We start from the raw sequence: 25,268 nt of genomic DNA on the forward strand, positions 1-25,268 counted from the left end.
GTTAACTCATTCTACTTCAAGTACTAACTTACAATATTTCGATCGTGCTTCAATCACCCCAACATAAAGCTCCCAGAGGACTCATCCATCCTGCACCCAATCGATGGCGAAGTGACCTTCGTCAACTCTTATGAAATCAATGACTATAATGAGTAGATGACACTTGAGGAAGACGATGATGTTGAGGAAGGAGAGGTGGTTGAAGGGGCCCAAAGAAAGCTAATCTGATGGACATGCCTGATGTCGACATTATCAACCCACCTATTAATGCATCGACCCTCGTATGAGGACATTGAGATTGAGCCCCAAAACCCTATCAAGGTCCCAAAGTGCCTCTCGACCCAGAAGAGGATGAGGTTGAGATCCTCTCCTAATAGTTGGGGTCGGGTCAACTCTGTTTTGCTTTTTACTATCTATTTTCTTTCATTGTCTTTTTTTGATGTCAAGATAATCCACTTTAAAGTAAGGGTTCCCTAAGATAATATAAAAACTTTTTATAAATGAAATTTCTTTTGGTACAATTGGAGTGTCTTCATCTTATAATTGTTTTAGACTTTACAAAACTATAGGAAATGTGCCAAGTCTGAGGGATGTCCAAGCGACCTAGTGTCTAGAGTCGGTAAGTTCTTTGTTGGACTTCCTCTATAATCCAATAGGACCCCTCCCAATTCAGTGCCAGCTTTTCCATAGTGCTGCTAATCGGATCACTAACTTTAGGTCACCATAGGACTAAGTTTGCTACTCTCATTTGACAATATCGAACCCATGCATTAAAGGACTTAGTCACAAATCTCTTGTATGTCAAGTTTCTAAGATGAGCCCGTACTAACAGCTTTGTCAATCAAGTCTAGATTTGCTTAAAGTTTGACATTTGATGTCGGTGGAATGAGTAATATACTGAAGGAAAGAGCGATGTACTAAAGTCTCGGACGAAATACCAAAAGATTAAACGATATGTCGAAAGAGCATACAATATGTCGAAAGCTTTATAAATATGTTAGATGTATAGTTGATTTATTAAGATCTTAATCAAGGTTATTTTGGATCAATTTAAGTTGATATTTGACCAAAACAATACGTACTTATCAAGAAAGCCATTGGGCTTGAAGTCGAGCAGAATTGAGTCCATTAGAAGGCCAAACTAGTGGCCTAAATTAGGCCTAGGCAATGGCACCGCTAGGCCCAAGTGGTAGTACTGCCTGAGACAGCCGACAAGCACTGTTTATGCTTTGTCTACCTTTTCGATAGTGGTACCACCTATGACAATGGTAGTACCACCTAGGCTAGTGGTAATACCATCATAGTCCATATTTATAATATAGTTGTGGTGATAGTATCGCCTAGTGTTGTTGGTAGTATCGCTTATACTTCAGATTTTCAAGGATTAGAATTTTTGGCTCCATTCAGGATGGAGCATCCATTCTGAACTAGCAAAGTATTTTAGGCTCTCATTTTGAGTATAGTTTGAGTCTCTTCCTTTTGAGTTTGGTTATAATTCTAAGTTGTTAGACGTGAGAGGTCTTGTTAAAAAGAGAGTATGAAATTTATCTCCCCATCCTAAAAAAGAAAAAAGTTGTAACAATGGTAGTTGATCTTTGTCCATTAGAAAGAAGAACGATAATAAAAGCTTATGACATCGAGAAAAAAGGAATCGGGAGTGGAGGTAGGTTAGGAAGACTGAACTACTATAAATTGGTTTGTCTCTCTTTACTTGCCCTTTACTTGTGACTTAGTTTTATTCTTTTCATCTACAACTTTAATTTAATTAATCAAATTTATGAAACATATTGATTTATCCATCGAGTTTTAAAATCGATTAAAAATTCTACTGTAGTAATTCACCCCCACCCCCCTACATCTATTGGAAAATACAAATAAGAATTTTTTGCTTTCTATGGATTTTGATTTATAGAACATTGTCGAGTTTGGTTTTCAAAAATCTTTTAAACCGATGGATGAATGGAATGATTTTGGAAAGAGAATATTTTTTAAAAATACTAAAGCTATAAATAATTTATTTTATATTTTAGATAAATATGAGTTGAATTGAGTTTTTACTTATGACACTATATATGATATGTGGCGCACACTTGAAGTCACTCATAAATGCACGAGTAAAAGAATCTAAAATTAATCTTTTTATTTATAATTATAAATTATTTAAATAAAACTAAGTAAATATATTGGTGATATGTACACTTATTTTATGGATGTTATCAATGGATTAAAAGCTATTAGTAAAAATTATATTAATCTTGAATTAGTGAGGAAGTTCCTAATGTCTCTTCATAAAAAGTTAGGATTCAAAGGTAATGACAATCTAAGAAATTGAAGACTTAAAAAAACTTCTTCTTGAGAACTCATAGGATCTTTAATGACCTACGAAATTACATACAAAGCATATGATGAAGAAGAAAATTTTTTTTTAAAAAAAATAATATTGCTCTCAAATCTAAAGAAGATTACTCGAGTGAAAGCTAATGATAAAGGCATGTCACTTCTTATAAAAAAATTTAAAAAGTTTATGAAGAAAAACAAGACAAATCTAGTAAGAAAAGAAGGTAAGAATAAAAGTGAGTCCAAAAAAGATGTCATATGCTTTGAGTGCAAAAAGCTAGGGCACTTAAAAAATAATTATCCATAATTAAAAAAAATCATCAACCCAAAGAATAAAAAAAAAGCACTCAAAGAAATATGGGATGAATCAAGTGAGTTAGAAGTAAAAGAACAAATCAATGAAGAAGAAGATACAAATTATGCCTTAATGGCTTTCGACAATAAGATAATAAATTCTCCTGAAACTTCCTTATTGTATGAAAAATTACTTAAAGTATTTCATGATTAATATGATAAACTCAAAAATATTAGTAAAAATATAATTTACTAAAAAGGGATCATGTCTCACTCGCAAATGAATTTGATGCATTGAAAAATAAGTAATGCAACTATATGTCAGCATCTTCTATTTCTTGCACTAAATGTGAAGATTTAGAATTATATAGCCTTGAACTTAAAAATAAGTTAGTTCAAAAATCACTGCTTGCTTTGAAAAATATAAAGAATGACTTACTTGCTATGCATAAAACACTAGAACATACTTAAAAGAGTCTATTGATAGTAATGATGTAATATAATCACATAAAAAAGAAAACATGTTAATATGACAAATATTAGAAAATTTTAAAATAGAAAACATGTCACTTAATATGATTCTTGTGAAGCAAGATTATGTATTTAGAAAATAAGTTATTGGTTTCACAAGTAGTAACACACATCAAAAGCTAACTAAATTTGTAAAAGGAGCCACACTAAATATTTCTCTTAAGAAATATAGTTATCCTAAATTAGTTTGAGTTCATAAAAGAACCATAAATGATTTGAAACCAAAAGATAAAAAATAGAGATTTAATCATGAAGGATCTAAAGTTAAATGAGTACCTTTAACTTTAATCATGAATAAATACCTCTTGATAGTGGATACTCAAAGCATATGGCCAAAGATCCTATAAACTTCTCAAAGCTCACTAATTGAGATAGAGGATATGCTATCTTTAGATACAACAATAAAGGGAAAAGCATTGGCATTGAAAATATTGGTAACAAATTGAATCTTTTAATTAAAGATGTGCTTTTGGTAGATGGTTTGAAATACAACTTCATAAGCATTAGCTAACTATGTGATAAGAGATATAATATTAAATTTGAATCTCATGCATGCATCATAGAAATACTAAATAAGAATAAACTATAGTAGCTTTAAGAAGTGATAATGTTTATGCTATTGATTGATAATTTTCATGATGCAACTTTTTTTTTATTTTGAATGATGATGTATGTCTTTAGCATAAGAGACAAGGATATGCTAGTATAAAATTAGTTTCATAAATTGGAACTAAAGAACTTGTAAGAGGAATGCCTAAAATTAAATTTGTTAAAGATAAAATTTATTATGCGTGCTAACTAGAAAATCATATCAAGAGCAACTTCAAATCCAAAAATCAAGTAAGTGCCTCTAGATCATTATATATAATTCATATAGATTTTTTTGGATCTATTGATATCACAAGTTAAGAGGTAGTAAATATGCTTTTGTGATTGTTGATGATTATAGTAGATATACTTGAACATACTTCTTGGCATATAAAAATAATTATTTTAAATATTTTATAAAATTTTATAAATAAGTTTAAAATGAAAAATATTTTATGATGATCATGGTGGTGAATTTAAAAATTATGACTTTTAAGAATTTTATGATTTAAATGGGTATGACCATAATTTTTTCACTCTAAGAAATTCGTAGCAAAACGGAGTTATTGAAAGAAAGAATAAAAGCTTATAAGAGATAGCAATAACCATACTTAACGAACATAGTCTACCTAAATTTTTTTGGATCAAAACTATTAACATGACATGCTATGTCATGAATAGGGTTCTTATAAGATCTCATTTATCAAAAACTATTTATAAATTATGAAATAATAAAAGACTCAACATCTCATATTTCAAAGTTTTTGGTTATAAATATTTTATTTTAAATGACAAGGATGCCTTAGGAAAATTTGATACAAAATTCAATGAAGGTATTTTTCTTAGATTTTTTTTATCTCTAAAGCTTATGAAGTTTTTAATGAGAGATCTTTAGTCATTGAAAAATCTATTCATGTTATTTTTTATGAATCTTTACAACTAAGAAAAATAATTTTTATGATGATTTTAAATTTGATAAATTAAATATTTGAGCTTGCAATGATAATATCAATAAGATCGAATTTGTCTCAACCTGAATTCAATACTGTCATTAAAAAAGTATTATTTTAAATTTATATTCATTATATTTTTAAGATGGCATATAGATAGGGGGAGTTTTGTTTAAACTCCCTCATCAATTGACCTCTTCATGTTTATAAGGGAGAAATAGTAACTCATATTTTTTGTTAACAAAGGTGGAGAGGCATATTTTTTTGTTAACCAAGGGGGAGAAGTGGTGACTCATGCATGAACAAGAAAAGTTATAATATCTTATTTATTTTTCGTTATTAATATTTGATTTATTTAAATGGTTAACTTATATTTATATTTTTATTGATATTACATAATGATAATTATTAAAATTTAAAACTTGAAATTATTATGATAATAATTTAAATTTTTAAAACTTGATTGAATATTGATTTTTGAGCTTGAATGATTGAATCATAATATCGATAAGATCAAATTTCTTTCAACTTAAATTCAGTATATGCATTTAACTGATATATGATCATTTGAGTTCAAGTTTATTATAATATTTTAAAATGACAAATAGATAGGGGAGTCTTGTTAAAATCTGTTGTCATCATCAAAAAGGGATAGATTATTAAATCTTGGATTTTGAAAATAATACTAATAGATAAATTTATTGGACTAAATATGTTTTTGAGATAAGTAATGCAAGAAATACTTCGATTACCAACTTGGATCAACGAAAGGCCAACTCTCGAATATGAGAGTTGAATGTTGCTTTGAAAAATTATCACGCTGAATATTAGACGTCGAGTCGACGGATTGGTCAACATGCCAAAGATCAGACTTTGTATTATAGATTCAAGTATTGTACTAGAAGGATCAGTTATTATGTTGAAAGATTAAATATCATGGGAAAGTTGATATGCCAGTGGAATGGGTGATATGCCAAAGGAAATGATGATAAGCTGAAGGTTCAGACAAAATGTCGGAAGAATGGATGATATAGCGGAATAGCATACAACATGCCAAAAGCTTCATTAATGTATCGATTTGTCAAAGTTTTGATTGAGGCCATTATAGGTCAATTTGAGTTGGTATTGGGTCAAAATCATGCCAACTTATCAAAGAAACAATTGAGCTTAAACCTAGGCCGATGGTAGTATCGTCAAAGCCCCTATTTTTTGCCTGGTTATGGTGGTAATACCGACCGGACATGAAAATTTTGGGGATTTAAACTTTTGGCTATATTCTTGAAGTCTTTTGGGACCTATAAATACTCTACTCATGCTTAGTTGATGAAGCATCTATTCTTGAGCAAAAACATATTATAAACTCTCATTTTGAGTATAGTTTGAGTCTTCTCCTCCTTTGAATTTGGTTATAATTCTAAGTTATAGGAGATGAGAAATCTTACATAAAAAGAGAGTGTGAAGGAGAAAGTTATAACAAGAATAGTTGATCTTCGTTCATTAGAAAGAAAATCGATAACGAATGTCGGTGGCCTTGAGGGAAGAGAAATTAAGAGTGGGCGTAGGTTTAAAAGACCAAATTACTATAAATTAATTTACTTCTCTTTACTTGCCCTTTACTTATGATTTAGGTTTATTCTCTTTTCTTGCAACTTTAGCTTGATCAATTGAGTTTCTAAAATGTATTGATTTATCGATTGAGTTTTAAAATTGATTAAAATTATTGTTATACTAATTTACCCCCCTCTCTTAGTGCCACTAAGACCCTAACAATCTCAAGTTTTTTCTTTTCCTAATATAATTTTAGTGTAGTCGTAAAATAATTTGAGCCTAATTTGGATTGACAATAATGATGAGTTTTTGGTCTAAATTTATCTTTCAATCTCACTTATGTATCTTAATATTTTTAATGCAACACTCCTCTTTAATTTTCATCTCCACTTAATTATCCATTAGTCTATCCATATATAAGTAACTTAATATCTTGTATTGTGTTTAAACCTTAAACTTACTTTAAATATGATTAGACTCATTCAAGTCTTGAGTAATACTTACAGTCTACTACAATATGAAAGTCTCTTCTAAATGCTTATCACTATAACTTCATCTCATGCTAAGTCCACTAGCACACTTAGGCTTATTGCACTAGAGGATCATATATTTTTACTACAAAACATATTTAAAATAGATATCAATGTTAATATATATTTCAAATAATATTTAGAAGAACTTTGTGCATAGTATTCTTGAAAGAGAAGAGAAAGAAGTAAAAAAAAAAAGATAAAGGAAAAGGAAAAAAGAAGAAAAAAAAACGAAGGCAAGGAGGAGAAGGGAAAGAAAAGAAAAAGGAGAAGGAAGAAAGCGAGAAGAGAAAAGAAGAAAGGAGAGGAAGGAAAAGTAGTATCATGCAAGCCACGAAAGAATAGAGGAAGTGAGAGAAAAGAAAGAAAAAGAGATAAGAAAAGAAAAAAAAAGGGAAAAAATAAAAAATATAGAAAAAATAGTAAGGATTTGTTTTGATATCAAATTCAGATCAAACCCAAAAACATTATATGAGGTCTGGTTTTGAATTTTCTTATATTCTTATTAAATAGATATGTGTTTTGAATTATAGATTGATGAATTTTGATGTTCTTAGTAAATTGATATTTATATCATGAAGATGACAAAAGAATGAAAAATGATTATATTAGAAAAATAAAGAAATAAAAAGTGGTATCAGAATTGTATATTTGTATCGAGGATATGCGATGAGGGTAAGTATTTGATAACTCCATCTAGTTTGTTTTCCAATGTATTAATGCGTGTGTTTAAAATTTAATAATACATAGGATTTACTTAAATTATAAACCATTTTATTATGTAAAAGCATTGCGAAAAGGAATTATTTGTTGATGATTTGGAAAGCATATGATTTGAATAGTTATTTGTTATATTACAAGCATTGATTGATTTATGTTATCTAATTCATATAAAAATATTTGTCCAACATTATATTTGAAAAGAATTGAAAAATATGTGAATATTGTTAGTTTTGAATGATATGTGATTGCATCGGTTTTGAAATGATATGCAAAAAATTATTAAAAATTTTAGTTTTGTAAAAAAATGTCATTAATATATTATTTTTAGTATATTAATTTCGGGTCATGCAAGAGTGCACGACCAATATGAAGCTCATTGACACCGGTCTTACAAAATTCCTTGGCCTCTACCCTTCAGCCTTGTCTCGGTACTTGGAGATTGCCTCCGCATGCTCCACCTCCTCGGCCCCTTTCACGACCAAGCGCTCTTCCTCCATGAGAGCAAGGGATTAATGACTTTTACGGAAGTCCCGCCTCTACGGTACCATGGCACTGCCATACTCATGGCCCTACTATCCGTCGCCTCGCATCTGCATCCCTTTTCTTTACGATCAGTAGATATGTCTCCGTGGCACTCCTCTGAGTCCACCTCCATTCTAACTGATGTTTGATTTTGGGTAGCTAAGTCCCTCTGGACTTGTCGTCGCTTCCTCGCCCCTTTTGACTCCCCTGCTTCAACACCTCTATGTTCTCCAAGCAGTCTGTTTGGTCGATGGAAAGACAGACTGCAACTCCCATGCATGGTCTCTGCCATCACGTTGTAGGGTTTGCACCGATTCTATTCTCCTTAGCTTCCTTAGTAGCAACGTTCGTTTACTCGACCTTGTCCTCTGACTTATCGGGCTCCCTTAAGTAAATATGAGCTTTGGAGCAGTCCAACTCTCCAGCTGCTTTGATCATACCTTTGTATGATCAAGTCCCTCCCATGGGACTCACTGGTACTTGCATTTGAACTTTTCCCTTAGTGGAACCCAGCCCTTATATGCTGATGACCAAGGTTTTCATCCGATGTAAAATTCGATGCACGCACGGAAGACCTGCCTCTACAGTACCATGGCCTTCACTCCTTGAATCCATAGCCCTTCTTGCTGTCGTGTTATTCACCGAAGTGGAGCTTCCAGTAGCTCCCGATCATACCTCCATATGATCTAGTCCCTCACGGGACTAGATTGTGTGTAGTGCATTGCCACGAACGGTTCCACCATGATCCGCTGCACCATGTCGCCTCCTGGTAACATCTATGTTACATTCTAATCCTTGTGGGATGAACTCGAATTGTGAACCCTTCATGTGTGGCCTCTGCCAATACATCACAGGGTCTCTTCCACCTTCGATTTTGTTCGCTTCTTTGACAATCGACCTTCATCCACCCACTCTTGGGTCACACCTAGATGAAGCACAGCTCTAGGATAGTCCGTCGCCTAGTAGCTCCCGAAGTCCCCCGACTTCGCTGCAATTAGTGCACCATTATCTGGATCCTGGGCCTCTACCCCTACCAGCACAATCTTCGCTGCGCACCGCTTCCTTTATAGCAACTTGAATGACAACACTGTGGCATATTCTTCAAGAGTACCCGCCTCTGTGTCCTCTTGCCCCATGCTAAGGCCTTCTGAACCCAACTTCGCCTTCGCAAATTGAGTCGCCTTAGTTCCTCCATCAAATGCTCCTCCGAGATAAGGTGTATGTGCCCAGAAGCTCCCTTCATCTTTGGCACCATGCAAGATGAGTCCGCTCCGTCAGAATGAATGACCCTTGGAACAACATGATCCTGCTCTTACCTCTACAAGAGTTCATGTCCTTGACCTCTGTCCAAGGAAAGCACTATGCCTCCGCTCCATGTTCCATCTTCTATACTGGCTCCCTTCATGCGGCTTGGGTACTTTGCCAAGTTACACCCAAGTTGCTCCGCTCCTCGTTTTTGCATTGAGTTGATGGTGGCCCTCGCGCCCACCATTCCACGGGTCAGCCCTCCCTTGAGTCCGATCTCCATATCGACTCCAAGTGTGCCTTCATTTGTGTTGCCTTGGGTCGCTCCCCCACTTGATCTCGTAATGCATCCACCAATGCAGTCTCTCAAGCGAGATCATGCGACGACTCCTCGTCACTTGCTCAATCCATTGAGCTTCGTGGAGTTGTTGTTTGTTGAGGTACTCCTCGTCAACTTGTGAGGTCCGTCCCACATGATTCTCCCTATAGAGAGTCGGGACTTATCCTTCCTGGATAACTATCCTATTGGAGCAACATCTCTCTTCGTTTCGGAGACCACCATCCCCTTGGACTACTCCGATCCGCTAAACAAACTGTGCATTGTTCTGCCTCCTGTAAACGCACTTGCTAGATTGCGACTCCACGTCAATACAGCCCCCGCTGCACCACTCAAGGCCTAGCAACATGTTAAACTCGTTGCACACTTCAGCCTCCTACGGACGTATCCTTCACATGCCGAAGAGAAAGTTTCAATGCTCCATGGCGCCAAGTTTCGGTCGCCTTGGGATGGCCACGAACATTCCATCGTCCGCATACAAGCCCATGCATGAGTACCAAATTCTTCAAGCTAGCAATTCCCCTCACCTCTATGAGCTTTGCATAACTCTTTTGGTCATTAAGCAACTCATTCCACCTTGCATTGGTCGCTTGCCTTGAGCACCATCAAGTATAGTTGTCAACGTGGAGCCGTAGCTCAAACTCAGCCATCCCAACCATTGTGCGCTCTGCATTCTTCCAAGCTTATCTGTTCTCGTGGTGCCTCTTGCGCGAAGGGTTGGCCATTCCTTTGAATGCCAATCTTAGATGCCCGCTCCTCCGAGCGACTTCTTTTCCCTACATCTCCATGCCCGTTTTCCCCCAAACGGTCGCGCGTGTGCTGACTGCCCTCAACGCAGCCCCGCTAGGTCCCCCCACGTTTGCATGCTAAGTGTTTCTATGAGTGCTTGTCCCGCTCTGATACCATCTGTCACGGACTTAGCTGGTTTTACCTAAGTCGTGCGGCAACTTTGCGTGTCCGTCCATAAAGATCAACCTCCCCGAAGCCTCACATTGTCCCTTAGGACCAACAAAAGAGAGAACGGGTTAGAGAGAACGCCTCAATCGGGATCCACAAGCAAACATCTCCGAAAACACTTCATAGACAATGCAAATTACAAACAGACTTTACAAGCTCTGAATAGTTGCACAACAAAGGGTAAAATGGTTCATTACAGATCGAGAATCTCTCACACGTGTCCACATGACACAACCTTTATTTACAAGCCTAAAGCGACCACCAACCTAACTAAAATGGGACTATTAAGCCTTCGGCCATCCCTCTATATATTGTACAAAGCATGAACATACCAAAAGACGCAGACATACATAAGTATTACATCAAACATCCTGTTTAGATGTTTGTCCGTGACAGCACGCAGCGCCGCATAGGCTGCGCGCGAGCAGCGGCAGCGTCGCACGCGCAAGCGACGACGGCAAGGCAGATTAGGGTTTTGGCATAATTACGGTTTGACCTCGAGGCTAGGTTTTACAAAATTATAATTCTGCCCTTTACAAATTTCGTAATTTCAGTTTATGTTCTGTCAACATATTTACAGTTTTACCCTCGAGTCTATTATGCCAAATTACAGTTCTGCCCTTTGTGAATTTCTTAATTTCAGTTTATATCCTATCAAATATTTACAGTTTTATCATTATGAAATTAAGAAATTTGGTTTATATTCTTAATTATAAAATTGATAAATATGATTTATTATAATTATGATTGAATTTAATCATGATTATATTTTTTATTATTTGATTGGATTTTATTTTTGATTAAAAAAACTATAAATTATGGTTTACTTTATATTTTTCTCATATGAATTATTGATTATACATGTGGTAAATAAAATCTAATTATTTTTTTTGGATATTTATTTAGTTATTCACATGTATATATTTGAAATTATGAAATAATGTTTACCCTTCACATGAAGGCAATGAAGACATGATTTATATGTTATCATGATTATCATATGAGTTTTCTTTTTCTTATTAAATTTTAATAATTATTACGATTATTTATTATTGAACTGTTTAGCATTAATGTTTAATAATTGTTATGGTTATTCTATTATTGAACTGCTTAGCATTAATGTTCAATAATTATTATGGTTGTTATTTTATTATTGAACTGCTTCAACATGAATCAAGATAAATAAATTTATGAATATTATTTGTAATTTATCTTCATAAGTTTTATCTGATCGATAGCTGCCAAAGTAGTCCGGGATGATAGATTTATGAGATGTGAATTACAATAAAAGTCTTATCATTTATAAGATATTTTAGATTATATTTTATATTTTTGTATTGGTCCTACAACCACCAAAGTGACCTAGACCAATAATCTATAAAATACATTATGGAATTCATCCTAAATGACATTAAATAAAATGATATTCATGATGCACATATAATTATGAGATTTAGATAATCACAAAGGAGAATCTATTTCAAATAATTAAGTGATGGGGTAGGATGATATTGTTTTGGATATTCTTGCAGTTTAGGGTTGTATACCCAAAGGTAACAACACTATTCCACAAGGATGGTATCAGTCCCCCATAAGTGATTTTGAGTGAACATGATATGTCAATATTTCACCCAAAGGTGAAATATAGATAATATCAATAGTTCATCATATTTTGGAAACTTAAAGCATTAATGTTATATTATTATTGTGGCACTTCCTTTATTGTGTTTCTGTAAATATCCCTATACTTTCTGAAATAAATGGCTTGAGCATATACAAGTTATATTGAGTGAGTGAGACCTTGATCAGATTAATTGAACAGAACACAAACTTAATTACTGAAAGTACTATGAAATAAATAATTGAGGTGACTGATCAAGAAAGATATGAAAGACTCAATTTTATGATACTTAGACTTCAGTATAGTTTACAACTAGTGCATGAGAATATCTAAGGATCAATTTAAATTATCTGATAAGTCATTAGTTGACACTTGATAGTATTTGAGGAATTTAAGATTATATCCTCAAAATAAATGATAAAGTTGTAAGCTCAAGACTCATAATATTTTGAGTACTACTCAAGGAGTAGGTAACATTGAAATAAGGATGAAGCGTAAGTTCACCTGAGTTTATAATTACTATATAAACTCATAAAAGAATATCTTCACAATAAAGTGTTACTTTTGTAGCAAATAAAGTTATGTGAAGAAAAAATATACTATAAGATTTGATTGAAATGAAAAAGGTATAAATATAACCTTTATATGGTTTAAATCAAATATTACAGATATTATTGATGGATTAATTTAATGCTTCATCATAGGTTACCAATAATAGATATTTTCATTAAAATAAAAAGAAAAATGAGAGATAAAATCAAAAGAGAATGAGATATTTATAAGGAATCATCTTAAAGTGAAAGTAATATTAGTTTGTATTTATCGCTTATATCTAAAGATGATTCAATTTGATAAATCTTGAGGATTTATGCTTCTTATAATTCTGGGAATTTAAATGCTTTACCTCGAATTATTAAAAATATTATTTCTCTTTTGGTGGTTGTAAACTTACTATGATTCAATAAAATTAACCTTTGAATTCTGTATAATAATCTATACAAAATTAATATGAATCATAAGTTTACAATGATCCTATAATTAAATATTGAGGTGAAATATAGTTTTATAAACTCCTTGAGATTATGTTTATCACTCTATACTTATGTCTCATTAAAGAGAGACATTTTATCACCATATAAATAATCTGTTAAGATACGATTATATATATCTAATTCATATAAAGTCTATGACCGTTTACACTCTTAAAGTGTATATAAATGAAGTTGATAGAGAATTAAATAGAAAAGTCAAGATCATCGTATCTGACAAGGATGATAATTTTATGGTATTTATGATGAACCCAATTATAATTCTTTTGCTAGATTTTTAGAAAAATAAGATATATGATTTACCAGATGTGTTACAGCAAAATATGATTGCTGAAAGATGTCATCGTACCTTATAGATATGTTTAGGAGCATGATAAATTATTCTTTTGTACCCAAATCAATGTGAGAAGAAGCTCCAAGGACAACTATGCATATCTTAAATGGTGTTCCTAGTAAGTAAATTACATGACTTCTTTTAAGTTATGAAATGATAGGAAACCTAACTTAAGATATTTATATATTTGAGATTGTCTTATGGAGATAAGGATCTTCAACTCACATAAAAGAAAATTATATTTAACAATTATTTTTAAATATTTTATTATCTATTCAGAAAAGTTTAAAGGGGTACATATTTTATTGCTCTAATCATAGTACGAGGATAATTAAATCTGGTAACATAAGATTCCTATAAAATAGCAAATAAGTGGGAGTGAAAATCTCAAAATTTAGTTTTGATATAGAGGAGATACAAGTTAATACTCCTTTATTATTCGAGAGATTGTTGTTACTCAAATCATTAAATTATTTGATGAAAGTAAACAACAAAATAACATTACTAAACTCCCACATTATATTGATATCATTATTAATGGTCTTGTAGAACAACCATAATTGATAACTTTGAGAATATCTCAAAGGGGAAGGAATAATGTCATTTATGGTTATTATGTTATATATCTACAAGAATTATATTATGATATAGGAATCAGAATGGATCCCTTATTTTTATCACGGGTCATGAAAAGTAATGATTCTGAAAAGTAATATGATGCAATAAAAGAGTTAAAATCAATAACCAAAATGGTGTCTGATAAATTTATCGAATTGTCCAATAATTATAAAAGAGTCTATTATATAAATGTGGCTCAAAGGACAACGTCGAACGATATAATGGTCAGACTTGTGGTTAAAAGTTTTACTCATAAGAAATATATCGACCATAACGAGATTTTTAATGAACTCGTTAAGAATCATCATGACATTAGTGGTTCATTATAAGTTTAAGTTATATCATAATGAAATGAAAATATTTTTAAAAGATTTAGCTTTATATGGGTTACTCTAAATGATTTATAAAGAAAATAAAGAAATATAAAGTTTAGTATGCAAATTTAGGAATCCATTTATGACCTTAAACAAGCTTCAGGATAATGATATATAAAAGTCCTTGATATCATTATTTCAAATTTAAGGTAAATACTATTAATCAGTATTTATATCAGTCGGAGCAAGTTTATTATATTGGTCTTATATATGGATAATATTTTACCTTATTCTTGATTTATTATACTAAATCAAGAATTTGTCACTAAAAATTTTAATATGGTTGATATGAATGAGATATCTTATATTATTAACATTGAGTAATTTCAGGATAGACCTCAATGATTATAAAGATTGTCTTAGAAAGGATATATCAACCGAGTCTTGAAATGATTTTAATATACAACTTTATTCAGTAAATCATAAAAGTAAAATTTTAGTCAATAGTAAATGCTTGAAAATGACTTGAAAAGAATCAGATAAAGAAGATATTCTTTGTATATGCACAGTTGGAAGTCTATGCTCAAGCTTGTGTTAGAAAAGCTATCAGTTTTTATAATTAAAATATTATGTATATATTGGAGTTACCCAGAAATAAAAACACTAAAGGACTACAGAGAAAGTAATAAGATATATGGAAGGGATAAAGGATTATATGCTCATATGTATGAAATTATATCAGCTTGAAATAATGTTATTTTTCAAATGCTGATTATATAAATTACCTCAATAATAGGAAGTCCACTTTATGGTTAATATCTATGTCAATTAGAGGGGTAATTTATTATTATTAATAATAGAAGTTGATTTTGTGGCATGCTTTAAGGCCACTAATCAAATTTTTTACTGCAAAATTTTTATCTCAGAACTTGGTGTAGGCAGACTCAATTACCAAGTCGTTGAAGATATTTTATGACATTGCAGTAGTTTTCTTCTCTAAGAATGACAAGTACTATTGCATCTCTATGCATTATGGTATAAAGTACTTATTGGTTAGAGAAGATGAGTCCAGAAACATCCAATGTCAATTAATTACTTGAGTTTCACTGTATTGATTGTTGATCTATTCACTTAGGACTTATAGTCTAAAGTATTTTGAAAGAATATATTCTTATGATTGGGTTTGTGAGCAACCCATAAAGGATATGGTGATGCATGTTTGAGTGGATATTATAATTAACATTTTTGTTTACGTACTTAGAGTTATTTATTTCTGCTATCCTGTTCACAATTATGTATGTACATATTATGGTTGAATATGATGATAGGATTGTCTTGACAAGATAAATTAAAGGGGTCATTTTGGACTGCATCAGGAAAGGTTAATAGTATTGTGGTACATAGAAGAAAGTGTGACACTGATGGCATACAACCACTATGATTGATATTGTTAGTCAGACTTAATATAGTATTATTATTATTATTGGACTTATTGGCCTATTTTCTAAAAATTCACACGCGTGTATATAGTTTTTGTAAAATTTCAGAATCTAATTGAGTCAAATTATTTTTAAATAAATTTTGTTTATTTTTTATTTTAAATCATTTTGTATCTTACTAATTAATAGGCCAAGTGGGAGAATGTAAGATTATGTGGCTCTATTTAATTAAGTAAGATATATTATAGATATTATTGGATTCTGATTATGGTTATTGACCAATAGAAAAAAAAAGTCCATATTAAAGTAGGATTCCTTAGGAGATAACCTTGGGAGGAACTCTCCTAATAACTTATCTTAGACCCTTTGCTCTCGTTTATAAATAGACAGGACCTCTAAGGGCTAAGGGCATCATTGTGCATTTGAGTAGTGCATCATCTGAATGCATATGAGTGTATCGGAGAGGAGAAGGATCTAGTTCTCCTTGTAGATCCTTACAGTTTTTCTGCATTACAGATAGGCTAATAAGAGGAGGAGAGAAAGAAAAGAAAAAAATATATTAAAGGATCGGGTGTGAGAAGGATAGAGAGAGGAGAAGAAATGAAAGGAGAAAAAAAAAAAAAAAAAAGGCATTCGTGCATGCGGAGAAAAAAACAGAGAGGAGTAAGAGAAAGAAAGAAAAAGAATAAAGAAGGAAGAAAATTAGAAAAAATAGAGAAAAAATTACTAGGGATTGGTTTTGATCTAAAATAAATTTAGATCAAACCAAGAAAAATTATATGAAGTATGTTTTGAATTCTCTTGTATTCTTATTAATTAGATTTTTGTTTTGGATTATAGATTGATGAATTTTGATGTTCTTAGTTAATTTGATATTTATATTATAAAGGAGAAAAAAGAATGAAAAATGATCATGTTCGAATCATATGTTTGTATCGAGAATATATGATCAAGATAAATATCCGATGATTATGTCTAATCTATTTTTAAAAGTATCAATGCATGTGTTTGGAATTGATAAATGCATGATTTAAATTTTTTATTATTTACAATTGCTAAAAATAATCAAAAGCATATTTTTAAATAATTATTTATTATTTTATAAGCATTTATTGTTTTATATTATTTGAATTTATGTGAAAGTATTTATTCAACATCATATTTAAAATGATTAAAAATATATGATTATTATTAGTTTCAAATGAAATATGATTTCATTAGATTTGATATCATATAAAAAAGGATTTGTCGAAACTCTTAATTTGTAAAATATAATTGATATGTTATTTTTCGTGAAAGGACTGTTATTTAGTCAATATGGCTATGATGTGAACCTTGTCAATGGGGGTTATACATTAGTTATATGTTTAGAAACTAGATTTTTTATTTACACCATAGGGTTAAATATGGTTCTAAACTTTATCACGAGGATATAATGTGGTTGTAGTCATGAATACTATGACTTCTATTGTGACACATAGACCTTATTTATATTTATGTTTATGAACTCTTAACTATATTTATATTAATGACAGTCTTAGTACTATAATGACTTATGATATGATAATAAAGGTGTTGCCATGACCCGACTTTTGCACTACAATTATAGTCTTTGCACTATATAACCCTTAGTTATATTTATAATTTTTATAAAAATATATTTAAATATATATTGTTATGAAAAATATTTTAAGCATTTTATATGATTTGAAATCCATGTAAGTTAAGAAAATATTTGATATTTATGGATAATTTGGAAACTTGTATTAAATGCCTAAAGAATTTATATGTTGAATTATGGTACTTACTAAGCTGTGGTTGTTCATATGATTATTTCTTAAATTTTTAGATTTTGAGGAGTAGCCCATTTTGGATACAAGGAAAATAATGATTTAAATTTTTAAATATTTTTTTGTATTGAAATTATTTTTTATATGTCATTTAAACTAAGATATTATGAACTCTAATGGAGTTGTTTGAATTTATTTAAATGTCTTATGGGTAGATTGAATTACATAATAATTATTCTGTATAAGTTATTTATTTTGGTTCCAACCTTACATTCCTATAGAAAAACATATAGAATTGCGGCGTTGTATTGTCCCTATCTTTCCACTAGGTTGGGGCTATTATAATTTCTGATATTAGAACAATGGTTCAAGATCTTATAAAAAGTATGTGTTTCAAAAATATTTTGAGGACTTTTGATGATTTAACTCTGTGATAATATTGAGTGTAATCATAAATATATGTGTTCAAGGAAAGGATTAATTTTGAAGATGTTTGATGTATATTTATGTCTTAAAATATAAAATGAGATGTGATGTTATAGTATGATTGATGTCATGAAGATATATTAATCTTGATTATTTTTAGGTTTAGATAGGTGAAGAATAAGAGGAAGAAACGAGGGATAAGGAAGAAAAAAGGGGAAGAGGGAGAGGGGAATGATCTGTTGTGACCAGAGAAAAAGTAAGGTAGAAGAAGAAAACGAAGAAGAAAAAAAGAAGAAAATAGAATAAAAAATAAGAGGAAAATTTTGTTGAGGATTTGGTTTAATATCAAATGAATTCAGTTCAAGCCAAAAAAAATATGTTAGGCAAAAATGATTATGTTGAAAAAATAAAAAATTAAAAAAGGAAAGAAAATATCATGATTCTATGTTTGTATGGAGGATATGTGATCAGGGTAAGTAGCGGATGACTCTGTTTAGGCTATGTTTAAAAATATTAATGCAAGTGATTTATCACATCATATTTGAAAATAATTAAAAAAATCTGATTATTATTAGTTTCAAATGAGATATGAGTTAGTTAGATCTAAAATAATATGCAAAAGGATTTTATAAAATTTTTAATTTTGTAAAAAATAATTGATATGTTATTTTTGTTACGTGACAGTTGTATGGTCAAAATTGTTATGATCTAGACCTTATCAATGAGGTTATACATTAATTATATATTCATAAACTAGTTTTTTTTACATGACAGTTGTATGGTTAAAATTGCTATGATTTAGACCTTACCAATGAGATTATACATTAGTTATATGTTCATAAACTAGTGTTTTTTACCTACATTATGAGGGTTAAATATACTTTTGAGACTTGTCATCAATACATATTACTATTGTGATACATATACCTTAGTTATATTTATGTTTATGAACCCTTAATTATATTTATATTAATGATAGTTTTTGCACTATAGTGATTATGATCTGATAAGACATTAGTTATATTTATGATTTTATTATGAAAATATATTTAAATGTATGTTATTTTGAAAAATATTCGAAGTATTTGTTGTGATGTAAAATGCATGTAAGGTTAAGAAAGTATTTGATATTTATGGATATTTCAAAAGCATATATTGGACGCCTAAAGAATTTATATATTTCAAGTAAATACTTATTAGAGATAAGTTTTGCTATGAATTACAGTGATTTTCAGATTTTGAAGGGTAGCTCATTTTTTATATAAAGAGGAAGAATGATTTGAAGTTCTGGACACTATTGTATATTCAGATTATTATTTTTATATGTCATTTAGACTGAAATATTATGAAATCTAAGGGAGTTTGAATTTATTGAAATATCCTAAGGGTGGTTCGAATTATGAATTGAATTACGTGATAATTATTCTGTGAAAAATATTTATTTCGATTGAGGCATTACATTGGTACATGAAAACCTATAGGATTGCAAGGTTGTAGCATCTCCAATTTTCCTGGGTCGGGGTTTTTACATCGACGAAGCTAAATCTATTACAACATCAAATGTAGTGGATAAAACAGTGAAGCAAAATGATGCTCGACTACATAACCATGACGAGAAAGATCAAACGTTTAAGACGTCAGTCAGTATGAGACGCAACCGATGGAAGAGAAGTCCACTGGATCGATCATCTTTCACCATTCCTCAAGTCTGAAAGCTTCAAGGAATCAAGAGATGGGAGGTTTGGGTGCGTCTTCGGTGTCGACAACTTGTAGAAGATGTGCTTCATCGTTGGCCGGGTTTCTGGGTTGTCGTCCACGCAGCGAATTGCCAACCTTAACACTGCAACCACTTCATCCGCAGCTTCGGCAGTAGGAAGCGGTACGCGCTGGTCTAATATAGTTTTCACAGAGCTGCTTTGGGCGGCGGAAGAAGGAAGAACAGAGATGAACTCTCCCGGATAAGTTCCCATCAGCAACTCAAGCGTGACCACTCCGAAACTGTACACATCGCATTGGGTGGTCACTCTCATTCTGTAAGCAAGCTCTGCAAACACAAGCCAAAAAAAAATGATCACACAACTTCCAACGTACAGAACCATGATTGTCAAGAATTAAGGACAACAATCTTACCAGGTGCTAAGTAACCATGCGTGCCAGCAATCATGCTCCAATTCGATGAATCCGGCTGCAGGAGTCGAGCGATGCCGAAGTCAGAAACACAAGCCTTGAATTCTGAATCGAGCAGAATATTGTTGCTGGTTATATCCCGATGAACGATGGGTTGGTCGCAATCATGATGCATGTAGGAGAGAGCACGAGCCACATCCTTGACAACATCCACCCTCTTCACCCAGTCCAGTTCAGCTGCTGCAGCTTCGCTTCTGAGGATGGATCCCAGACTTCCTCTCTCCATATACTCGTACACCAGAAACTTGTGCCGAGTAGAGGAGCAGAATCCGTAGAGCTTGACGATGTTCCGATGCCGAATTCGAGTGAGTGTTTGTATTTCGTTTTGAAAGGGTGTCTCATTCGATGTATTCTCGATCTCCTGTTGGTGAATTTTCTTCACTGCTAGCACCTTGCCGCTAGTTAATTTGGCTCTATAAACACTGCCACAAGCACCAGTTCCGATACAGTATTTGTCGTTGAAATCTTCTGTGGCTTCAATGATGTCCTTGTACGCGTATCTTCCGTCAAAACTCAGTATGCAGAATGCACCTTCTCTGTTGCCGTTATCTTGAGCAGGTAGCGACTGTTTCTTCCTCTTTCGGAATTGCAAGGCAGCTCCAACGATCATGAGTGATAGAAGAATGAAGACCATGGAAGCAGTGATAGCTAAGATAACGACTACTTTGTGGTGCTTGCTTTCATCATTTCTTCTCGTAGTGGATGAAACACATGGAGGCAAGCCTTTGACGACCCCGCACAAGCCTTTGTTGTGGAGGAACCACTCCATTGGAGCTTTACGGAAAAACGGGCTATCAGGCACAGGCCCCTCCAATTCGTTGTGTGATACATCTATGATGGACAAGCTAACCATGTCCTTCAAAGATGATGGAAGGCCACTGGTGAAGCCATTGTGCGACAGATTCAAATGCTGCAACATCGACAACTTGCCGAGTTGCGACGGTATCTCCCCTGTCAGTGAGTTGTGGCTGAGGTCGAGTGCTTCTTGAAGGTACACCAGATTGCCGATCTCCAAAGGGATGCTTCCACTGAGATTGTTGTTGTTCAGCTTCAGAAGTTGGAGTTTCATGCAATTGCCGATTTGATACGGTATCCTTCCTGTCAATCCGTTTGTCGACAAATCAAGAAGTTGAAGATTTGACATCCTTCCCAACTCCACTGGTACCTCTCCAACAAGTCGATTGTTGCTCAGGCTCAGGTTATAAAGATAAGCCAGGTTTCCCAAGCTCTTTGGGATCTCTCCTTGCAGGTGGTTTGAGGAAAGGTCCAGTTCTTGTAGGTTCGACAAGTGCCCAAACTCTGGCCGTATCACTCCAGTGATGTTGTTATTTGAGACTCTTAGGCATGTCAGGTTGTGCCATCTTCCCCAGTCAGGCGAGAGTGTTCCAGACAATCTATTGAAGCTGAGATCCACATACCAAAGATGCGGATAGACTCCCAAATAGTGAGATATAGCTCCTGTGAGTTGGTTATGATGAAGGTAGAGCCTGCTTAATCCCGTACAATTCTTTAAGGTCATGGGGATAGGACCTTGGAATCTGTTGTTGCTCACTGTGAGGTATGACAGGGCTCCTCCTTTGCATATGTCCGCAGGCAAATAACCGGAGAAGTTGTTGTTTGACAATTGAAGCGATGTCAAACCTATGATGTTGTTCATCTCCGGAGGTAATGATCCAGATAGTCTATTTATGAATAAACGAAGGTCGGCAAGGTTCCTTAAGTTTCCAAGAGATGGAGGTATAGGGCCTGACAATTTATTCTCATAAAGATGAAGGATATTCAACTTGCTTATATTTCCCAGAGAGAAAGGGATAAAACCTGTTAACATATTGCTTGAGAGGTCAAGATTGAAAACCTCAATTAGATTTCCAATCCCACGAGGGATAGAACTAGAAAGTTGATTTTTTCATAGAAACAAAGACTGTAGTTTGGTTAAATTGCATAATGAAAAAGGGATGCGTCCTCCTAACATGTTCATTTGGAGAGAGAGATTAGTAATCTTTAGAAGATTTCCAATCTCAAAGGAATAGAGCCTGATAACTCATTGTCAAAAAGATAAAGAATATTCAAATTACTCATGTTTCCTATGGTAGAAGGGATGAGACCGGTTAACATATTACTCGAGAGGTCAAGATTGGAAACCTCAATTAGATTTCCAATTTCAGGAGGGATGGATCCAGAAAGTTAATTTTTCCATAGAAAAAAAGATCGTAGCTTGGTTAAGTTACATAATGAGAAAGGGATGTGACCTCCTAACATGTTCATTTGGAGAGAGAGATCGGTAATCTCTAGGAGATTTCCAATCTGAGGAGGAATAGAGCCCGATAACTCATTATCAAAAAGATAAAGTATGTTCAAGTTACTCATATTTCCTATGGTGGAAGGGATATGACCTGTTAACATATTACTCGAGAGATCAAGAATTGAAACCTCAATTAGATTTCCAATCTCATGAGGGATGGATCCAGAAAGTTGATTTTTCCATAGAAACAAAAACTGCAGTTTGGTTAAGTTGCATAATGAAAAAGGGATGTGACCTCCTAACATGTTCATTTGGAGAGAGAGATTGGTAATCTCTAGGAGATTTCCAATCTCAGAAGGAATAAAGCCCGATAACTCATTATAAAAAAGATGAAGTATGTTCAAGTTACTCATGTTTCCTATGGTGGAAGGGATAGGACCTGTTAATATATTACTCGAGAGGTCTAGATAAGAGACCGTAATTAAATTTCCAATTTCAAAAGGGAGAAAACCAGAAAGATGATTTCTCCACAAGAATAAATACTGTAACTTGGTTAGGTTTCCTAAGATGAAAAAAAGGGTACCAGTTAAACTATTATTAGAGAGTGAAAAGTAAACCAAGTCTCTTAAATCTCCTAATTGTGGAGGGATGGATCCAGTTAACTGATTCTCACAAAGAGCCAAGTGATACAGTCTTGTCAGGTTTCCTAAACCGGGAGGAATGGAGCCAGATAGTTGGTTGTCCCCAAGTTCCAAAAATCTGAACTTCTCGAGTCTCCCCAGCTCCCCAGGGATGGCACCCCTAAGCTTATTTTGTCGCAGATCCAAGTGCGTAAGGTCACTAAGGTTACTCAACGATGGAGGTACCGAACTCATTATTTGATTTTGACTCAGGCTTAAGAATTGGAGCCCCTTCATTGAGCCCATCTCGATCGGGATTCTGCCCACGAACAGGTTGCCAGTGAGATCAAGCGTTACCAGCTGCGAGAGGGTGGCGATGACAGGGGGGATAGTTCCATTGAGCCGGTTGCAACTGAGGTTGAGAGTGGCGAGTGATCCCAACGCCGAAAAATTAAATGCATCAAGTGGCCCTGCTAAGCTCATATCTGGCAGATGTACGTCGGTGATGACCAAGCGGCCCTTACGTGTGACGCTGCATGCAACCCCAGTCCAGTTGCAAGGACGAGAGTCGATGTTCCAGGATGCCAGCAATTGCCCACCTTGGAGGGTGGACTTCCAGTGTAATAGAGCCCTCGCTTGGGACCCTAGTGAAGTTGCTGTTACAAGAACAAGAAAAGGAGAGAGCAATACCAGTAGCCAGAGGAGGTTGGCCGGAAGAGAACTTCTGTAGAGTTGAGAAGGCATGACGGTGGTGCAGCTGAAGAAGACAGCAGTGCAGAAATGTTGTTGTGGGTTTGAGCGAAGAGATGAGGGGCCTTTTATTTATAGGTTTTACTCCCCTGACATTCGATGTTTAGGCATTAGAGGACACAGTGCCTTGTGAATTCTATGCCGTGTTATTCAAGAAAAAAGAAAAGATGGACAGTGCCTTGTGGTTGCTGCTTCTGCTAGTCAACATGTTTAATCATGTGTCAAATCCCCCATCATGCTCAATTCAATTAATGATTAGCTAGATTGATTGGAATCTTCTACACGTTCAAAATCACCTTCTCGATGCCGTGACTCTTTCACAAGTCCTGCGCAGACCACTATTGAGCGATTCTATCTTATCAGAAGCTGGTTGAGCGATTCATCTCATCCAAAATTGAGAGTAACATTTTTCATATTATTATTTTTATTTATTTGAGTGTCAGAGGAGAGGATTAAGAGTAAATCGACAAATTAGATGAACAAAGTTTCTATGAAGTGGTCAAGTCATTCGAAAAAAAAAGATTGAAAAGTATAACAAATACAAGAACTGGGAAAAAAAAAAAGACTTACAACATATGGCTGAAGAAAAGTCAAGGCATGCACCGATCAGCACGGCATCTCAAGTCAAGTCGAGTCAAGTTGATCTTATCAAGTTCAGTAAGGAGTCACTTCATACGAAAAGAAGAGATACCAGCGTGATGGTTGGTACTCCTCCAATGATATTATAACGCGTTTTTGTTTCCAACGAAAGAGGGCAGAATTTGTATAACCTGAAATTGCTCGAGTGTCAAACGATGTTGATACATAATTCTCTAGACTTCTTAGTGGCATGTGATAATGACACAGCTCATTGCATTCACACTTTTTTGGTCTTCCAGATGTGACCCTTGTTCATAAGAATTATATTTTCTACAGTATGATAGATCTTCACATAAGAAGATTTGCGTCACTTTTATGATGGCACATCTCAAGTCAAGTCAACCATATACGTCATCCAACATTACCTGGATAGTTTGAAAGACCCTTCGGTTAAATTTGACCCTTCAGTTAAATTTGATCAGAAGTACCTCCTCATCAACTTCGTGTTTTATTTTATAGCATTTTAAATTATTTTTATTTTAATTAGAGGTTAGATTATTTATTCTTGATCTAACTCATTCTGGTGTGAAAAATAAACCCTCCGTTTTCTTTGACTTCAACTAATGCAGTCAACTTTTTTTTTGACATCCAGTGAATCAAAAGCATGGACAAAAAGTGACAATTTATCGACCCCGGAACTTTTGTCCTATATTTTATTAATAAAAGAAATTAATAAA

General features: G+C 33.4%; 1 protein-coding gene across 1 annotated transcript; it reads right to left on the reverse strand.

Annotated features, from left to right (window-relative positions):
- Window positions 1-19,617: 19,617 nt before the first annotated feature.
- Window positions 19,618-23,972, reverse strand: LOC135635072 (MDIS1-interacting receptor like kinase 2-like). The gene is made up of 2 exons (XM_065145912.1): window positions 20,284-23,972; window positions 19,618-20,197 (listed from the first exon to the last, which is right to left on the reverse strand). The coding sequence occupies exons 1-2, from the start codon at window positions 22,166-22,168 to the stop codon at window positions 19,839-19,841; spliced, it is 2,244 nt and encodes a 747-aa protein (XP_065001984.1). The 5' UTR covers window positions 22,169-23,972; the 3' UTR covers window positions 19,618-19,838.
- Between the last annotated feature and the right edge of the window lie 1,296 nt (window positions 23,973-25,268).

Source organism: Musa acuminata, chromosome BXJ3-4, assembly GCF_036884655.1.
Source record: "Musa acuminata AAA Group cultivar baxijiao chromosome BXJ3-4, Cavendish_Baxijiao_AAA, whole genome shotgun sequence".
NCBI lineage: Eukaryota > Viridiplantae > Streptophyta > Magnoliopsida > Zingiberales > Musaceae > Musa > Musa acuminata.